This window comes from Pongo pygmaeus, chromosome 4 (assembly GCF_028885625.2).
Source record: "Pongo pygmaeus isolate AG05252 chromosome 4, NHGRI_mPonPyg2-v2.0_pri, whole genome shotgun sequence".
Lineage (NCBI taxonomy): Eukaryota > Metazoa > Chordata > Mammalia > Primates > Hominidae > Pongo > Pongo pygmaeus.
Genome location: NC_072377.2, coordinates 136,168,693 through 136,189,566, shown reverse-complemented (window position 1 = coordinate 136,189,566; position 20,874 = coordinate 136,168,693). Strand labels below are relative to the sequence as shown.

The 20,874-nt window shown below is 40.1% G+C and overlaps 1 protein-coding gene and 1 pseudogene across 2 annotated transcripts in view; both read left to right on the top strand.

Moving 5' to 3' along the window:
- The window catches only part of FNIP1 (folliculin interacting protein 1), a 160,806-nt gene that overhangs the window by 127,800 nt on the left and 12,132 nt on the right, over positions 1-20,874 (top strand). For both annotated transcript variants that reach the window (XM_054488161.1, XM_054488159.1), the window contains 2 exons: positions 1,822-3,241; positions 4,115-4,283. In XM_054488161.1, the coding sequence (XP_054344136.1) occupies positions 1,822-3,241; positions 4,115-4,283 (1,589 nt within the window). The remainder of the gene's footprint in view (positions 1-1,821; positions 3,242-4,114; positions 4,284-20,874) is intronic.
- LOC134739631 (actin, cytoplasmic 1-like) lies at positions 10,160-16,733 on the top strand (annotated as a pseudogene).

Below are 20,874 nucleotides of genomic sequence, written 5' to 3'. Positions count from 1 at the left end.
TTCTCCTTTCTTTTTCTTTCTTTCTTGAGACAGGGTCTCACGCTATTGCACAGGCTGGAGTGTGGTGGTGCGATCACAGCTCACTGCAGCCTCAACTTCCTGGGCTCAGGTGATTCTTCTGCCTCAGCCTCTCAGGTAGCTGAGATTACAGGTGCGCACCACCATGCCCAGCTAATTTTCTGTATTTTTTTGTAGAGACAAGGGTTTCGCCATGTTGCCCAGGCTGGTCTTGAACTCCTGGGCTCAAGTGATCAGCCTGCTTCCACCTCCCCAAATGCTGGGATTACATGTGTAAGCCACCATGCCCAGCCCTATTCTCCACAGTTTTGGCACTGAAATTACTGGTTTAATTTGAAGTATAGCATAAACATAGAAATGATAATTTCTAGTCCTGCCCCCCTCACCTCCCCTGCTTTTAACATAATGGCTAGTCATGTTTAGAATGGATTCAAAAGTGAAAATGAACTGCATGGCTGAACTTGTTGCCCTTTCTTTTCCTTTTAGTAAGGATGAGTCTCTCTCTTCCTGCCCTTTCTGGCCTATCCTGAGTACCCAACCTTCTAGGGAATGGAAGGGGAAAATAGGCTTTTACAAACATGGGAGCTGGTGGGGTGGGGTGCTGGCTAGAGGAACAACAGTTAAAGTTCAGAGATATGACTTACTTTTTTATTTTATTTCTTTTTTATTTATTTTATTTTTTATTTTTTTGAGACGGAGTCTCGCTTTTGTTGCCCAGGCTGGAGTGCAGTGGTGTCATCTCGGCTCAGTGCACCTTCTGCCTCCTGGGTTCAAGTAATTCTCCAGCCATAGCCTCCCAAGTAGCTGGGACTAGAGGTGCCCACCACACCACCTGGCTAATTTTTGTATTTTTAGTAGGTACAGGGTTTTACCATCTTGGCCAGGCTGGTCTTGAACTCCTGGTCTCAACTGATCCACCCATCTCGGCCTCCCAGAGTGCTGGAATTAAAAGCGTGAGCCACTGTGCCCGGCCCCAGAGATATGATTTAAATCAGGAATGGTTAAGTGTGTGGTGTGACTACTCTAGCTTTGCTCCATTTTACCGCTACTCCTTTCCTCTCCTTGCAAGCCAGCAGATATTGTGCTTTGTCTTTTCTTGATTGGACACAGCTACAGAATCCTTGTGTACCTAGTACTTCAGGCAGTACTTCTCTAACCAGGTAAAAATGCTCTGCATGGAGCCTGGGTTAGAGAATATTCTTGGGATATGTGAGTTTCAGAACTGACTCTTTGCTTGAGGTTTCTGAACCATAGCATTTGTTTAAAGAAGAAACCAGAAAACCCTTAAATTCACCTTTCTCTCTGGTTAAGATTATTCATCTCATCTTCCTCCCTTGAGTAGTCACTCATCTGTTAAAGAACTAAGAGTGAAGCCAGGCACGCTGGCTCATGCCTGTAATCCCAGCACTTTGGGAGGCCAAGGCCAGTGGATTGCTTGAGCCCAGGAGCTCAAGACCAGCCTAGGAAAAACTGGCCTAGGAAAAATGGCGAAACTCTGTCTCTACAAAAAAAAAATACAAAAAATTAGCCAGGCATGGTGGCATGCACCTATATTCCCAGCTACTCAGGAGGCTGAGGTAGGAGGATCACCTGAGCCTAGGAGGCTGAGGCTGCAGCGAACCATGATTGTACCACTGCACTCCAGCCAGGATTACAGTGTGAGACCCTGTCTCAAAAAAAAAAAAAAAACAAGAGTAAAACCTAAACTATTACTCATACAGTAAGAGTAGGTTTCTGATCATCAAAAATAGCTTAGCTGTGTCAGTAAAGGACATGTCCAATAACTGATTTTTTCCATTACAGGAGACTTGTATGGCGCTATTGGCTCTCCTGTACGGTTAGCAAGGACTGTGGTAGTTGGCAAACGACAAGACATGGTCCAGAGGCTACTTTATTTTCTTACTTATTTTATAAGATGCTCTGAACTTCAAGAAACGCATCTTTTAGAAAATGGAGAAGATGAAGCCATCGTTATGCCAGGCACAGTAATTACTACCACTTTAGAGAAAGGCGAAATAGAAGAATCGGAGTATGTCCTTGTCACAATGCATAGAAACAAAAGCAGTTTGCTCTTTAAAGAGTCAGAAGAAATAAGAACTCCCAATTGTAACTGTAAATATTGCAGTCATCCACTCCTTGGGCAAAATGTAGAGAACATTTCACAACAAGAGAGAGAAGATATTCAAAACAGCTCTAAGGAGCTGCTAGGAATTTCAGATGAGTGCCGGATGATTTCTCCTTCTGACTGCCAAGAAGAAAATGCTGTTGATGTTAAACAGTACAGAGATAAATTAAGAACTTGCCTTGACGCCAAGTTGGAGACAGTTGTTTGCACAGGATCTGTTCCAGTAGACAAATGTGCATTGTCAGAGTCAGGCTTAGAGCCAACAGAGGAAACATGGCAGAGTGAGAAGCTGCTGGATTCAGACAGTCACACAGGCAAAGCAATGAGATCCACAGGAATGGTTGTGGAAAAAAAACCTCCAGATAAGATTGTGCCTGCTTCATTTTCTTGTGAGGCTGCCCAGACAAAGGTTACTTTCCTGATTGGGGATTCTATGTCACCTGATTCAGATACTGAGCTTCGAAGTCAGGCAGTGGTGGATCAGATTACCAGACATCACACCAAACCATTGAAGGAAGAAAGAGGGGCTATTGATCAGCATCAAGAAACTAAACAAACAACTAAGGACCAATCTAGAGAGTATGATACACAGAACATGGTTTCTGAAGAGCCCTGTGAACTTCCTTGTTGGAATCATTCAGACCCAGAAAGCATGAGCTTATTTGATGAATATTTTAATGATGATTCAATCGAAACCAGGACTATTGATGATGTTCCAGTTAAAACAAGTACAGATAGTAAAGACCATTGCTGTATGTTAGAGTTTTCAAAAATATTGTGTACAAAAAATAACAAACAGAACAATGAATTTTGTAAATGTATAGAAACAGTTCCCCGAGATTCATGTAAAACCTGCTTTCCTCAGCAGGACCAAAGAGATACACTCTCCATTCTTGTCCCCCATGGGGATAAAGAGAGTTCAGATAAAAAAATTGCTGTAGGAACTGAATGGGACATTCCAAGAAATGAAAGTTCAGATAGTGCCCTTGGGGATAGTGAAAGTGAAGATACAGGTCATGATATGACTAGACAAGTTAGCAGTTATTATGGAGGAGAGCAAGAAGATTGGGCAGAAGAGGATGAGATACCTTTTCCTGGGTAAGTAGGAAGTTTTCACCTATAATGGGCCCTATATAAATATGTACCATTCTTTTTAGCTGTTCTCTGAAGGTTAGTATAAAAGAAGAGATCATTGTCCTGGATAGCTCTCTTATTTTCATATTCTCTTAACTCATAAGAAGGTGTAAAGGCTAAGCTCCAGAAACACCCTGGAAAGGTTTTATGAAGACCTCAAAGAAAAGTTAAAGGATCTGGTTGATAAGTATAAGATTTGTTACTGCTTAGAAGGTTTCAAGCCGTTTAGGAGTGACTTATGCTCCCCCAAAAGGACATATGCTGAGCCTGGCAGTTAGGGAACACTAATCCCTGAGATGTTAGAATGGCTGTTAGAAATAGATTTGGCCAAGACTAAGAGGAAAACAGAGAATGTATACTTTGGGTCAAGTATGCAAGGAGAAGATTCATGCTTGAGAAACATTACATACCCAGCTTTGGACTTGTGAGGCATTTAATTGTTTTGTTTTAGATGATTGTTTTCATAATCTGATTGTATTAAGAATGTGCTACAAACACAAGATACAGTTCTCTTAAAGTCTGTTAGGAAAAATTGATCCTCACTTCATTACTCAGTTGCTCATCAGACCTTCTCTGAAAAAGAAGGAGTATTTTATTTTCTGATAGAGCACTTGAGCCAGTTTTTAAATAAGGATGATTTTACTCTTGATTTTACTATTATTACCATTTTACTCTTAATTTTTATGTTTATTACCATTATATAAGGATGATTTTACACTTGATTTTAATACAGACTAGTGTTAAATACGGACAAGTAGAATTCACTTTTTTTTTTTTTTAACTGGTTAAATATATTTATTACTAATTAGATGTCTTTTGGGGACATTTTCCTTCCAGGTCAAAGTTAATCGAAGTGAGTGCTGTTCAGCCCAACATTGCCAACTTTGGGAGGTCCTTGCTGGGTGGCTACTGCTCATCTTATGTGCCTGACTTTGTTCTTCAAGGAATTGGGAGTGATGAGAGGTTCCGTCAGTGTCTGATGTCAGATTTATCTCATGCTGTGCAGGTGAGTGACCTTAACTGTTTTTGAGTTTATTTAGAAGAAATTCTGTTAAGCAGCAGAACCCAAAATTGCCTTATATTTTTGGTCATACTTTTTACAACACAATCATTGTTCTCTGAATCTATCACTTTATATTCAGTGCCCGTATCTTTGTATCTGTCACTGTGAAAGCAAATAAAGTTCCAGAAATCTATCCACATGGATATCTGAAATACAGAAAGTACTTTATGTATTCATGGATGTCCATCAACTAGGTTATTTATAGTATCAAAAATTTGCAAATGCTTAAGTTTGAATGGAATTATTTTCTTAATTTCCTTTTCAGATTACTCATTGCTTACATATAGAAGTGGGGTTGGCTTTTGTGTATTGATCTTATATCCTTTGGTCTTTCTGAAACTCTTATTAGTCTATTCATTTTTCTGTATAGGTTCGCTAAGGTTTTCTACACACAGGCTCATGTTATCAGTGAACAGATAGTTTCAAATCTTTCTTAACAATCTGGATGCCTTTTGTCCCCGCTGCCCCCAACTTTTTTTTTTTTGACTCATTGTACTGGCTAGAATTTTCAATACAATGTTGCATGGAAGTGGTGACCATGGACATCACTGCCTTATTCCTGATCTTAGGGGAAAGACATTGCATCTTTCATGATTAAGTATGATGTTAGTTGTAAGGTTTTTGTGATGCTCTTTATTAGATGGAAGAAGTTCCCTTTTTATTTTTATTTTGTTTAACCGAATACTTCTTTTAGAGACAGGCAGTTCTGTTTTATTCCTAGTTTTTAGATGGTTTGGTTTTTTTTGTCCATCCTTTAATCATGAATGAGTGTGGGATTTTGTCATATGCTTTTTCTCAATGTCTATTGAGATTGTATTGTCATATCATTTTTCATCTTAAAACTATTAATGTCATGGATTTCATTAATTAATTTTTAGATGTTAAACCAACCATTGTATTCCTAGGAAGCAATCCCCACTCTGTCATGGTATATGATTTTTTTATGTGTTGCTGGATTTGATTTACCAATATTTTATTATGGATATTGGAGTCTGTATTCATGAGAAATATTGCTTTTTAGTTTTCTTGTGATGTCTTTGTCTAGCTCTGGTATCAGGATAATACTGGCACGTCCTTCTCTATTTTCTGGAAGAGTTTCTAGAAGATTAGTACTACTTTTTTTCTCTAAACGTTTGGTAGAATTCACTAGTGAAACCATGTGCATCCAGGCTTTTAAGAATAAGAATATTTTAAATTGCTAATTTAGTTTCTTCACCTTTTATACATTTAGATTTTCTATTTGTTTCTGAGTCAGTTTTGTTAATTTTTGTCTTTTAGGAATTTATTAGTTTCATTTAAGTGGTCTAATTTACTAGAATCAAGTTGTTTATATTATACAGTTACAATCCTTTTAGTTTTTATAAGGTTGCTAGTAATGTCCCCTCTTTTGTTCCTGAATTTTGTAATGTGTGTTTTTGTTTGTTTGTTTTTCAAATGGTGAGGGCTTCTCCAAAGAGAAGTTCATTCGTGGTTTCACTTAAATTGTATATATTTTTTGCCCATATGCGTCAAGGATTAGCAAGCTATGGACAGTGGGCCAAATTGTCCTGCTTTTTATAGATGAAGTTTTATTAGAACACAACCACAGTCATTCATTTATGTGCTCTCTGGCTATGTTCATGCCTAACAGCAGAGTTGAATTACTGAGACAGAGACTTTTCAGCCCCCTAACCCTAAAATATTTCCTGTTGGTTCTTATTTTATTTTATTTTTCTTGAGACAGAGTCTAGCTCTGTCACCCAGGCTGGAGTACAGTGGCGCCATCTCAGCTCACAGTAACTTCTGCCTCCCAGGTTCAAGCGATTCTCCTGCCTCAGCCTCTGGAGTAGCTGGGATTACAGGTGCCCACCACCACACCTGCCTAATTTTTGTATTTTTAGTAGAGATGGGGTTTCATTATGTTGGCCAGGTTGGTCTGGAACTCCTGACCTCAGGTGATCCACCCACCTCAGCCTCCCAAAGTGCTGGGATTATAGGCATGAGCCACCGCACCTGGCCAAATCTGACAAATTTTGATCTGTTTTATTTTCAGTTTCATTCATTTCAAAATTTTTTTACATTTTGCTTGTAATTTCTTTGACTTATGAGTTATTTAGAAGTATGCTGTTCAATTTACAAATATTTATGGAATTCTCAAAAGTTGTTTTGCTGTTGGTTTCTAATTTAATTCCATTATGGTTGGAGAACCTACTTTGTTCACCCCTTGTAAATTTATTGAGACTGTTTTATGGCACTTGAAAAGAATATATATTCTGCTTTTGTTGAAATGTTCTATAGCTATCAGGTCAAGTTAGATAACCATTAGATAATAGTCTTAATTAAGTCTTTTATGTCCTTGCTGATTTTCAGTTTGGTTCTGCCATCAATTATTGAGAATGAAGTATTGAAGTCTTCAGCTATTGTTTGGTTGAATTTTCTATTTTTCCCTTCAATTGTACATATCACTTTAATACTTTTCTTTAATAACAAAATCTGGCCACCTCTCAATTTAAAAAGTTAGTAAAGAAATAGAGAGTCCCGGAATGGTGGCTCACGCCTATAATCCCAGCACTTTGGGAGGCCAAGGTGGGTGGATTACTTGAGGTCGGTAGTTTGTGACCAGCCTGGCCAACATGGTGAAACCCTGCCTCTACAAAAATACACAAATTAGCTGGGTGTGGTGGCATGTGCCTGTAATTCCAGCTGCTTGGGAGGCTGAGGCAGGAGAATCACTTGAATCCAGGAGGTAGAGGTTGCAGTGAGCGGAGATCACGCCACTGCACTCCAGCCTGGGCAGCAGAGCAAGACAACCATCTCAAAACAAACAAACAAACAAACAAAAAAACAGAAATGAAGAAAGCCAAGTGGGAAATTATGGATGAGAAAATGTGGCTTAGTGAGCAGCAGTCAATTGTTAGCCAATAAGGTTTAAATCTTCTGTGTCTGTAGAAAGTTACCTAAGTTGTAAAGTTTGGTGTTTTATTGGATACTAGAGAAATTATGGCAAATATAGATAAAAACAATTTGTGAAAAAAACTGATCAGAACTTGTGATCTTCATATTTAAAGGCTAGTTTGCCCAGCTTTTGAATACCAATCAGATCAATATTTATTGACCTACTGTGTTCTGAATATAGTGTCAGTACTCCAAGGGATATATGTATGAAAAAGAAAAAGTTTCTGACTTCAAGTTTTTAACTTAGCAACAGAGAAAATAAGGCCAAGTGTATGAATAAATGTAGTATAAAACATAACAAAAGTAGTGCCTGAGGAAGATGCTTGAATGTATTATTACTTCAAAGGACAGAATTTTTATTAGTTGGTGGTATGGATGCCCTTCAGGGTAAAGGAACCGTTTCTAGTTTTTTCAGTGCTTCCGTCCCAATACCTGATGTAGTGCCTACTATTTGTTGAATTACTTGGTTAAGGAATTGTATATGAGTTCTTCTAATGCACTCTGTGTCTTCTAATGCATTCTTGTCTTTCTTTATGTCTGATCCTAGTTGCTTAGTCTCTTTTCTTCTTTCATCTGTACCCATCGCCAAACACAGTATCTTTTGACTTTCTCTGTGAAATCCTGGCGTTGGAAAACATTGCTGCCTCCTACTGAAGATAAAGACAACATTTTGATTTTAAGGGTTTCTACCTGCTATTATAGGATGAATAATAATAATAGTATTTAGTTTTTATTGTTGCCTTACTGTGTCCCAGGCACTTAAGTGTACTATTTCACTTAATCTTATAATAATCCTTTGAGGTACTTATTATTGTTATCTTTGTGTTTCAGATATGACTCAGAGAAGTTTTTAAGTTACATAGATGGGGAATGGCAAAACTAGAATTCAGTTCTTAACTGCCTGTTCTTAAGCTGCTATGCCATACTGTTACTAAGACAGATGAACAAGGAGTAATACAAATAGCAAAATCACCATTACAAAGTTACAAGACTTTTGTATTAGTGGTCCCAGGTCTGTTGCTCTTGGATTCCTTCCACTGTGGTAAAAAGGAAGGAGCTATTTGTCTTTCCCCCTCTGTTTTAGTAATTGGGTTTCTAGTCTTTCCTTCTCATATTTTCATTTAGTCATGTAAGTATACTATCAAAGCACTATTATGAAAAATTTGACAAAAAGAAAAATAAAATACCTTCAATCTCAGCACTGACAAGTTGTTGAACTTTGTTATCAATCATTTTTCCAACGCATGTATAGGATTTCTAAAAAAATTATTTGGCCAGGCGCGGTGGCTCACGGCTGTAATCTCAGCACTTTAGGAGGCCGAGGCAGGCAGATCACGAGGTCAGGAAATCGAGACCATCCTGGCTAACACGGTGAAACCCCATCTGTACTAAAAATACAAAAATTTAGCCAGGTGTGGTGGTGGGTGCCTATAGTCCCAGCTACTAGGGAGGCTGAGGCAGGAGAATGGCCTGAACCCAGGAGGCGGAGCTTGCAGTGAGCTGAGATCACGCCACTGCACTCCAGCCTGGGTGACAGAGCGAGACTCTGTCTCAGAAAAAAAAAAAAAAAAAAAAATTATTTTTGGCCGAGCGTGGTGGCTCACGCCTGTAATCCCAGCACTTTGGGAGGCCAAGGTGGGCAGATCACGAGGTCAAGAGTTTGAGACCAGTCTGGCCCACATAGTGAAACCCCGTCTCTGCTAAAAATACAAAAAATTAGCTGGGTCTGGTGGTGGGCCTCTGTAATCCCAGCTACTCGGGAGGCTGAGGCAGGAGGATCACTTGAATCTGGGAGGCAGAGGTTGCAGTGAGCCGAGATTTCACCATTGCACTCCAGGCCAGGCAACAGTGTGAGACTCCGTCTCAAAAAAAAAAAAAAAAAAAAGTGTATATATATATATATATATATATATATATATATATATATATATATTTTAATCCTTGCATACTTAAAGTTTATCATATTTAACATGAAAATTTTTTTATATGACTACATGGAAAAACATGTAAGAACCTTTTAATATATAAATAATGGAAGTGATACTTTAAAAAAATACAGTCTTATTCTTCTGAATTATAAGAGGAGAGTGTCTTTTCTTTTTCTCCCTGATTTTTAATAAAGTAGCAGTTTTCTTAATGTATATTTATTATACAAAATGTTGAAATGTGAAGGAAGCCAAACACAAATTTTCCTAACTCTACCATCAGCTATCCTTATAGAGAAACTTCCTCCAGGCATTAGGCAGCATTGTGGCTTCTCATAAAACCCAGAATTGGCCACTTACTACCGGTATATCATAAGACAGAATATTTACTCTAGGAAAGCCTCAGTTTCTTTGGCTATAATGAAAGTAATACTGATGTTTATATTCCAGACTTACACTGTGTGGTGATATTAGTCACAATGTGCTTTGCATCTTCTTGTTATGATTATTATTCTGTATGTATGTATATTTATATATCATATATATGTCTGAAGCCTTATATATAAAAAGATATGCTTGTGTATTTATCTGTGTAAATATTGTGTATTTACACAGATATACATACAAGCATATCTTTTTATATATAAATACACAGATATACACAAGCATATCTTTTTATATATAAGTATATATTTTTATATAGTTGAGTTCTTATATATAAAATATATGCATGTATATGTATTTATATATACCCATATTTTTATACTCTTTATGATTTTATATTATCTGTTTTAAATTCTGCTTTTGTTACATAATAGTTAATGTAAGAATATTTCCCCATACTAACATAGTGTGTAAACATTGTTTTTAATGTATATGGATTATTGCATGGTTTTGTCATAGTTTATGTTTCTCACCATTCTCCTATTGCCCTTTTTTTTTTTTTTTTTTTTTGAGACAGGGTCTTGCTCTGTCATCCAGGTTAGAGTGCAGTGGCACGAACATGGCTTACTGGAGCCTTGAACTCCTGGGCTCAAGCAATCCTCCCACCTCAGCTTGCCCAGCAGCTGGGACTGTAGGCACATGCCAGCATGCCCGGCTAATGTGTTTATTTTTTGTGAAGATGCGGTCTCGCTGTATTATCCAGGCTGGTCTCGAACTCTGGAGCCTCAAGTGATCCTCCCACCTCGGCCTCCCAAAAATCTTGTTCTAAAGAGAAAGCCAAGTTTCACCTTTGCATTAGTGTGTTAGTAACGTTAAACCCAATTCTTAATAAAACCTTATAAACAAACTGATTCAATCTTAATTAGTTTAACCATAAGGTAAAATTTTAATAAGCCTTTTTAAATCTTTTACAATTTTCTGTTAAGCAGTAGATCAATTCACTAAGAAAACCATGTTATTCAGACACATGAGCCCAGATTTTGGCCCTGCATTAGTGTGCTCTTATTTCAGTGTTCAACATACAGAAAAATTAAATAATCCCCTTCAAATCTTAGCAAACTTGCTTATACCTACAGAACTTCCTTTATGAGATCAACCCTTCACAAACCCTCTACACCTTGCTTAAACCTTCAGTTTTGTCCCATTACTCTTTTAGGTTAAGAAAATTGTTAAAACCCTCTGAGCTAGACAAAATTTCATTCCCTTTAACAAAAACCATATTCCCATGCATTCTTATATCCTCCCACCAAAACCACATTCTTTTTTCCTTCTACACCTTGTATATAAAACTGTTTTTCCAATAGTCTCAAGTGCATGCTGCACTGTTAACTTTTAGCAAATTTTATTTTTGGTGAGAAACCTGGTAAACAAGCAATTTTAACCATGTATAATATTGTAGAACCCATGACTTTTCCCAGCCTAGCCAGGGGACCTGCCTAACTCCATATGTCTCCAGGCCTTACCTAGAATCTATTGGTTGTAGAACAGACAAACAATTAGTAAAAGTCACAGAAGCAGTTTATCACCTTAAAGCATCCAGCAAACAGTGTTTGACCTGCCAAATTTAGACTAAATATATAAACTTTGAAGACATTTTCATTTTACTTTACCAGTAATCTTCTTTTTTATTTACAAAAAGATTATTAGAGTCATGAGATCTACAGGCATTAAAGTTTCCATTTTTCTGACAATGTTTGATTCAAGCGCTTATTTTTCTTTAAGCCATTTAATTGGAGCTCTGTATATAAACATCACACACACGACACATATAAACACACAGAAACAGAGAATCAAGAAAAAATTCCATTGACTGAGAAGTTTTTGAAGGGAAGGCTGGAGCTTTCAAACAATATCTGTACATATAGCCCAAATATCAGCTATTTAATTAAGTTGATTTCTAACTATAGAGCTCTCAAGAGAAAAATTCTTCTAAAATCTTTTATTACCAGATTTCAGTGAGGACAAACTCTGACTTTTGAATCCTTTTACTAGAGGTAACCTTCTGTGTGAAATCAATAAGCCTTAACTAAGGGGATGACTTAAACAGGGATGCAGGAGATGTCTCCAAAGAGATGGTAAACGATTTATAAGATCTAGAATATCCCCAGGCCAGCCGCGGTGGCTCACACCTGTAATCCCAGCACTTTGGGAGGCCGAGGCAGGTGGATCACCTGAGGTCATGAGTTCAAGACCAGCCTTACCAACATGGCAAAACTCTGTCTCCACTAAACATACAAAAATTAGCCATCAGGTACAGTGGCACACGCCTGTAATCCCAGCTACTCAGGAGGCTGAGGCAGGAGAACTGCTTGAACCTGGGAGGCCGAGGTTGTGGTGAGCCAAGATTGTGCCACTGCACTCCAGCCTGGGTGACAGTGAGACGCCATCTCAAAGAAAAAAAAAAATCTAGAATATCTCCAAAGGTAGTTCAGAGAAAAGAAAATTCAAGATAAGAAATGAGAAGCTGTGCATGGAAGGGAAAAGAATCAATAAATGGCAAAAGTTCCGCAAGTATTAAACCAAAAAGGACTTGCTCCCAAAGGCTGGAATTGAACCCAAGCCACCCACCACTGTGGGAGGGCAAAGCCTTTGCAACTGACCTCCGGTACAAGGTGACTGCTATAGTCTTTTCCAGAAGGAGTCTAGAGCATTTTCAAGCTTGCAAAGGACTGTAACTGCTCAAGAGAATTTTCTAAGACTAACTATGTCATTATTATGCATCTTTCTTTTAATTTAACCTTTTTCTTTCAATGAGGTAGTCAGTTCCAATAGTGACTCAATCTAAGAAACCTATTAAAGTTTAGATGGTAATTTTCCAGTTTTTTTTTTCCTTTCTTTTTACATTAGAAGCAAAAGGTATCTAGGGTAGAAGAGGCATCTCCATGATCCCCAAGAATTCACTCTCGGAAATGGGCTTAAGATAGCAAAAGATGACAAATGCCAATAGAGATGGGACCTTTTCAGACAAAACTCACCCAAGGGCTTGACACATTTGGGATGAAGAATGTGCTGACTCATCTCAGACTCCCAGCCCTTTCAGGTTGGGTGCCTGACATGAACTTGAAAATTCCTGTTCTCTGGATGGTGGAGACCAAGAGAGAGTATCCCCACGTGGTCACAAAGTCATGCTCTCAAGGATGTAAAACAAGATTAGAGGGACGCCTCATTTAGTTTTTGTTTCAGGGACCCACAGCTAAGTTTATAACTGACCCATCGAGAAGTATACCAGAATCACTACAGCCTCAGATTAGCCTCTCACAGATCCTTTTTCTTATTAATAAACAGTGATTTTTACCATTCACTTATCTGATTTGCACAGAGAGAGAGAGAGGCCAGAAGCCTCACTGGTAAGAAATTCTTACCTTTTGCTGGCATGGCAGATTTCTGATTTCCGTTTCCCCCAGCGGCCCTGGCGATGTTGCTCACTGCACCATAGTCATAAAGGAAAATTACTTTTGTGTGTTTCATTGAACCATAGGCAAAAACCTCTCGACTTTGTAAGATGTCACCCAATAGGCTGTGCGGGGGGAGCGAGGGAGAGGGGCGAAAGAACGTCAAATTAACATTCTTTATCTCAGCTTAGTGAAGCACACATAACAAAACAGACACTAGTCACTTTGCTCAGCACCTAATACTGACTTATCAAGGCTCAATCCTTTTCTAGTGTGCCCCTGTCATCTTTGATCCCCTCAAGGTAGGGAGGGGTGACCTCTGACTGGGAATTCATTGGGTGATGTCTGGACAACATGAAGAGCAGAGAGTCACCCCAGGTCAAACCTGTTGAACTTCCTTCACTGCTCAGCAAATGTGACCAAATAAGGTTCTCTGAGTTAGGTCTGCTGGACTTCCATCACCAATTCCTTTAGAGATCCCCTCTAGATGTACAAACACACACACACACAGCAAAGACAAGACGGACAGAAGGTCTCCCAAACCAAGATCCCTGAGCAAGAATTCTAAGAGTATGCTTCTATTCTCTGAGAAATCTCCCTGAAATCTTCCTGATTGAGGAGAAGTCTCTCCAACCTAGACTCTTCCTACTGATTAGGAAGAGCCGATTGAAACCCCCAAAGGGGCCAAACTTAGATCCCTTAAGAAGCCAAACCAATCGGGAGAAGGAAGGAGGCATTGGCACCACCTAGAATACCCACCAGACCAGTTTAGAAATGTCTTTACAGGAGCAGTTTCTCTACTGCAATTGAATCCATGCACCATGGGTCAGCAGTGTGTTGCTGGTAGAGATAGTGCCAGCGTCAGCCCCCAGTCCAAGAGAACTATGCAGCCACTTGGGCTGGCCTCTAGATCTATTGCCGGTGGGGGACTACCAAACCGTGGGCAGGTAGCCACAAGGGTGATCCCAGACGAGCCCCCAAATTTGTAACTGCCCAGGGGTTCTTCCTGCCCACTGCATAAAGACTATGATATTGTAGTAGAGAAAAAGTTCAATAGACACAAGGCCAGCCACCCCACATAGGAGATGGAGTTCATACTCAGATCATCTCCTTAAAGCTTGTAGGTTAGGGATTTTTAAAAGGCAGTTTGGGGGAAGGGGTGGGGTGGCCAGGTAACAGGTGCTTACAGCTGATTGGTTGGGGCAGAAATAAAATAGGGGGTTGAAGCTATCCTACTGGGGCCAAATCACTTCTGGATGGGGCTACAGGAGCAGGTTGTCAGTCCAGGTGGAGCCAAGGGTGTCAGACATGCAAAAAACCTGGAAAGATATCTCAAAATGCCAGTGCACAATAGTGGTGTTATTTGCAGTTGGGAAAGTTTCATTTCTTATAATCTCCAGAATAATGTCTGTGCCTTAGCAGGACTCAAACTCCTTTCCTACTTTCAGCCTGATGGCTTCCTTTTAGCTTTACAAAAGCAGTTGAGTTTTGGGCAAGGCCTATTATCATTTAAACTATAGCCTGGACCACCAAGACTGTGTCCACCCTGCAAGCACAGAGCCTCACCCTCGCCACTCTGCCGCCCATCCACACCTGCCGCCAGTTCACCATGGATGATGATATTGCTGCGCTTGTCGTCGACAATGGCTCTGGCATGTGGAAGGTCTGCTTCACGGGCAGCGATGCCCCTGGGCCGTCTTCCCCTCCATAATGAGGCACCCGAGGCACCAGGGTGTGATGATGGGCATGGGTCAGAAGGACTCCTGTGTGAGCGACAAGGCCCAGAGCAAGAGAGGCATCATGACCCTGAAGTACCCCATGGAGCATGGCATCGTCACCAACTGGGATGACATGGAGAAGATCTGGCACCACACCTTCTACAATGAGCTGCATGTGGCTCCCGAGGAGCACCGTATACTGCTGACTGAGGCCCCCCTGAATCCAAGGCCAACCACAAGAAGATGACTCAGATCACGTTTGAGACCTTCAACACCCCAGCCATGTATATGGCCATCCAGGCCATGCTGTCCCTGTACACCTATGGCCGTACCACTGGCATCGTGATGGACTCTGGTGATGGGGTCATCCACACTGTGCCCATCTACGAGGGGTACGTGGCTGTGTCTGGACGTGGCTGGTCGGGACCTTATTAACTACCTCATGAAGATCCTCACTGAGCACAGCTACAGCTTTACCACCATGGCCAAGCGGGAAATCCTGTGTGACATCAAGGAGAAGCTATACTACATCGCCCTGGACTTTGAGCAGGAGATGGCCACGGCGGCCTGCAGCTCCTCCCTGGAGAAGAGCTATGAGCTGTCCGATGGCCAGGTCATCACCATTGGCAATGAGCTATCCTGCTGCCCTGAGGCGCTCTTCCAGCCTTCCTTCCTGAGCATGGAATCCTGTGACATCCACAAAACTACCTTGAACTCCATCATGAAATGTGACGTGGACATCCGCAAAGACCTGTACGCCAACACAGTGTTGTTTGGCGGCAACAACATGTACCCTGGCATTGCAAACAGGATGCAGAAGATCATCACTCTGGTGTGGATGGGCAGCTCCATCCTGGCCTTACTGTCCACCTTCCAGCAGATGTGGATCAGCAAGCAGGAGTATGACGAGTCTGGCCTCTCCATTGTCCATCGCAAATGCTTCTAGGCGGACTGTTACTTAGTCGTGTTACACCCTTTCTTGACAAAACCTAACTTGTGCAGAAAACAAGATGAGATTAGCATGGCTTTATTTGTTTTTTTGTTTTTGGTGGTGATTTCTTCTTTTTTTTTTTTTTTGCTAGACTCAGGATTTAAAAACTGGGACAGTGAAGGTGACAGCAGTCGGCTGGAGCAAGCATCCCCCAAAGTTCTACAATGTGGCCAAGGACTTTGATTGTACATTGTTCTTTTTTCTAATAGTCATTCCAAATATTGTGAAACACATTGCTACAGGAAGTCCCTTGCCCCCCTAAAAGCCACCCCATTTCTCTCTAAGGAGAATGGCCCAGTCCTCTCCCGAGTCCACACAGGGGAGGTGATAGCATTGCTTTCATGTAAATTATATAATGCAAAAATTTTTAATCTTCACCTTAATACTTTTTTATTTTGTTTTACTTTGAATGATCAGCTTTTGTGGCCCCCCTTTTTTGTCCCCCAACTTGAGATGTATGAAGGCTTTTGGTCACCCTTGGAGTGGGTGGAGGCAGCCAGGGCTTACCTGTACACTGACTTGAGACCAGCTGAATAAAATTGCACACCTTAAAAAAAAAAAATGTAGCCTAAATGTCTTCCGAAGTTAGCTTGGCCCTATACCCCAGGAATAATTAAGGGAAAGGCCAAGATGGGTTTTGGGTTAGCTTAGTTCACTGTTATAATGTTCTCACTAATATAACTTTTGCAAAGGCGGTTTCAGTATCACAGAAGGGCCCATGTGATAAAAGAAATAAAAATCAGTCTTGAATAATATGAACCCTTCTGCTAGATTGTCTAACGTCAGTTTGTTTTTTGGCCTTGCTGCTTTTACGTCTTGTTCCTCATTGTCTGGCACTGGTTTGGAAGCACTCATCTCTATTGAGTTGTCTTCTGTGCATTCCTCTGGTATGGTGTCTGTTAGCTCTTGAATTTCTGCAAGATCCATATCTTTTTTTTTTTTTTTTTTTTTGAGATGGAGTCTTGCTCTGTCGCCCAGGCTGGAGTGCAGTGGCGCGATCTCGGCTCACTGCAAGCTCCGCCTCCCGGGTTCATGCCATTCGCCTGCCTCAGCCTCCCCAGCAGCTGCGACTACAGGTACACGCTGCCACACCCGGCTAATTTTTTTATATTTTTAGTAGAGATGGGGTTTCACCGTGTTAGCCAGGATGGTCTCAATCTCCTGACCTTGTGATCTGCCCACCTCGGCCTCCCGAAGTTGCAAGATCCATATCTTGAAAGCCTTCACCCACCGTTTTTTTTTTTTTTTTGGCCTTATTTTCAAGCTCTTTCATGATTTCCTTGATTGGCTCTGTTGTTAAGTTCTGTGCACAACATCTGGACACAGTTCAGCAGGAAGTTACTGTTTCAGGCTTGATGGCTTTCATGGCTTTTTCTGTAACAGCAATGGCATCTTCTGTGGGGTGATTCTTCGGACTGTCATGATATTCTCTCCATTGGGGTTCTTTTCCATAGCACTGACAATCATTTTTATAGAATATTGTGTTTAATGGTCCTTATGGCACCCTGATCTAGAGGCTGAGTTAGAGATGTGTTTAGGGGCAATTAGACCACATCAACACTTTCAGTGTTAAACTCATAGGATTCTGGGTGGCTAGGGGCATTGTCCAACATAAGAACTTTAAAAGGCAGTCATTTACTGGCAAGGTACTTCTTGATTTTAGAAATAAAGCATGGGTGGGGCCAGGTGTGGTGGCTCACGCCTGTAATCCCAGCACCTTAGGAGGCCGAGGTGGGTGGATCATGAGGTCAGGAGTTCTAGACCAGCCTGGCCAACATAGTGAAAACCCATCTCTACTAAAAATACAAAAATTAGCCAGGCATGGTGGCAGGTGCCTGTAGTCCCAGCTACTTGAGAGGCTGAGTCAGGAGAAGCACTCAAACCTGGGAGTTGGAGGTTGCAGTGAGCTGCCTGGGCAACCCAGCGAGACTCTGTCTCATAAAAAAAAAAAAAAAAAAAAAAAAAAAAAAAAAAGCATGGGTGGATTCAATCCAGAAAAAGAGTTTTTGTTTTTCAGGCTTTCTTGTTCTACAATCAGAAGACTTGCAGGGCTGGTGTTTATCTTTTTTCCTTCAAGGTCCAGAGGTTAGCAGCTCTTTATATAAGGGTAGTTCTGATCTTAATCATGACTACATTTACACAAAACAGTGGAGTTAGCTTATCCCTTCCTGCCTTAAATCTTGGTGCTTGCTCCTCTTCCTTACTAATAAATGTACTTTGTGGCATCTTTTTCCATAATAGGGTTCTTTCATCTGCAATAAAAACCTGTTCAGGTAGATACCTTTTGTCCTCTATGGTTTTCTTGATGGTGTCCAAGAACTTGTGTATTGCCTCTTGGTCAACAAAAGCTGTTATCTTGATATTTTTTAAGCTAAAACTCTTTCTAAAATTATCAAACCATCCTTTCCTAGCATTAAATTCTCCAGCTTTAGATCCTTTACCCTCCTTTTGCTTTAAGTTGTCATATAATGACTTCATTTAAAAAATAATATTAGAGTTTATAGTTAGAGCTTTCTTACAGCAACCCTGTACCCACGTAAGAGCTGCATTTTCATTATGAGATTTAAAAGGTATTCTGCAAAAGTACCTGGTTTTCACACCTAGTGGCATTGCCGCAATGACAGCTTCACAAATTTCCTTTTCTTATTTTACAACCGTCCTCATGGTGGATTCATTGGTCTTGAAATGATGGGTAATCACAGCTACTTAATCTATGGTCCGTATCAAGCCATTTAAGTTTTTCTCGTAATATCTTAACTTCTCTCTACTTTTCTTGAGAGCATTTGCAGCATCACTAGTGGTACTCCATGTGGGTCCCATGATGTTATTCAGGGTTTGCTGTATCACACTAACCATGATGAAAAATACATGAGAACCTTTAGACATCAGTTTTGTTATCTTTTTGTCTTTTTGTTTTATTAGAGACAGAGTCTCACTCTGTCACCCAGACTGGAGTGCAATGGTGCAGTCATAGCTCACTGCAGCCTCAAACACCTGGGCTTAAGGGATCCTCCTGCCTTAGCCTCCCAAAAGAGATTAGTTTTGTTTTGTTTTGTTTTGTTTTTTTGTTTTTTGAGACAGAGTCTTGCTCTGTCACCCAGCCTGGAGTGCGGTGACGCAATCTTGGTTCACTGCAAGCTCCACCTCCCGGGTTCACGCCATTCTCCTGCCTCAGCCTCCCGGGTAACTGGGACTACAGGCGCCTGCCACCATGCCCGGCTAATTATTATTATTTTTTTTTTGTATTTTTAGTAGAGACGGGGTTTCACTATGTTAGCCAGGATGGCCTCGAAAAGAGATTAGTTTTTAACTGAGATATGCTATTTATTGGAGAGCAGAACTGCTCCTGCAGAGATGATTAAGTTGGCAGGGTGTTTGAAGTACATACTTGCAACACTTGAGCTCTGGGCAATAGCAACAGGAAGTGGCTACAAAACTATTACAGTAGTACAGTAGGTACTGCAGCTAGTTTTATGCAGTTATGATTTAATACTATACATTTGTTAACATTTCTCTGGGCTGTGAATGTCACCTTGTATGCCTTGTAAGTGTGTAAGTTTTTTTAAATTTTAACTTCTTATAGTAAATTTGTATTTTACAGTAGTAAATGGTAAAATATACTACCTACATTTTTTTGTTTGTTTGTTTTGAGATGGGTCTTACTATGTTACTCAGGTTAGTCTCTCGAACTACTGGGCTCAATTGATCTTCCCGCCTCTGCCTCCCCAGTAGCTGGGATTACAAACGCACACTACTGTGCCATGCATCCACATATATTTTATGTATTCATAATATGCCTAACTTTTCTTATTTTCCATATTTCTAGGCTACACGGTTTTGTCTAAGTTTTTCAAATTGTTGCAAATTTCCAAAAACTTTACTCATATATTATATTGGAAAAAATTGGCATCTAAGTGGACCTGCAGTTCAAACCCATGTTGTTGGTCAGCTGAATATATTTCACAATATCACAGATGTGTATATATCTTTGCCAAAATTATATTTCCATAATTAAGTGATGAATAACAAAGTGATTTATCCCTGGCAAGAGATGAATAAATATTTGAATACTGTTTTACAAAAAACAAATATAAATTTGGGGCTCCATGGAAAATCTTCTCAAGGTATATTTCTGGACTTTTCCTTTGCCATTCTCTTCTTATTTCTCAATATCATTTCTCACAAATGTAGCCATTTGCATCTACTTCTATTTCTGATTCTTACTCTTACTGAATTATCCATGTTCTTGTCCCATTTTTTTCACCAGTAGTCCTATCTATACACTTCAATGTCATATTCCCACGTCCCTTTCACTGCGAAACTCCCTATCACACAGATCCCGCGATTGCCCTCTACTTCCCAGCAGTTGGTTTCTGCTTCATCAGTAACACATATTTTTTTTTAAGCTAGATGTATTTATTTTGATCTCCCTCACAAGTCTATGAGTTCTGTTGTCTTTGTTTCTTTAGTTTCCAGGAAAGAGCTTTATTCAGAGTAGTTGCTCATTAACTAGGCAAAGAAATATCATTTGAGGATGCCAAACCTGGGCTTATCCAGGAGTAAACTTTTGTCCTAATTGTGGTACCTTTTCCTAATTGTAGTAACATTAAAAGTTAGAGAGGAAAAGCCATTGGTCTCAGTATTTCATATTATAGTTTTAATCTCAGTCTTGTTGCTGCTATTCCATTTGGCCAATAATAAAAAAAAATCCTTACCTTTCCAAATACAGAAAAATATTAAAGGTAGGGTCACTATCTGTTTCTGGCAGTCATGCTCTGTACTTAATTGTCATTTCTGGTCTTTGTTTGTAAACCGGGGGAAGGTAAGGACATAGCCATATGCCTTGTGGCTCTTTCATGACTATGTATATATGAGTCAAAATATTATTTTTCACTGTCTTAACATTTTTAACAATGAAAGTAAATGCTTGTGATAAAAATTCAAACAAACAATAAGGGCTGGGCGCAGTGGCTCACACCTGTAATCCCAGCACTTTGGGAGGCCAAGGTGGGTGGATTGCGAGGTCAGGAGTTCGAGACCATCCTGACCTACATGGTGAAACCCTGTCTCTACTAAAAGTACAAAAATTAGCCGGGCGTGGTGGCACATGCCTGTAATCCCAGCTACTCA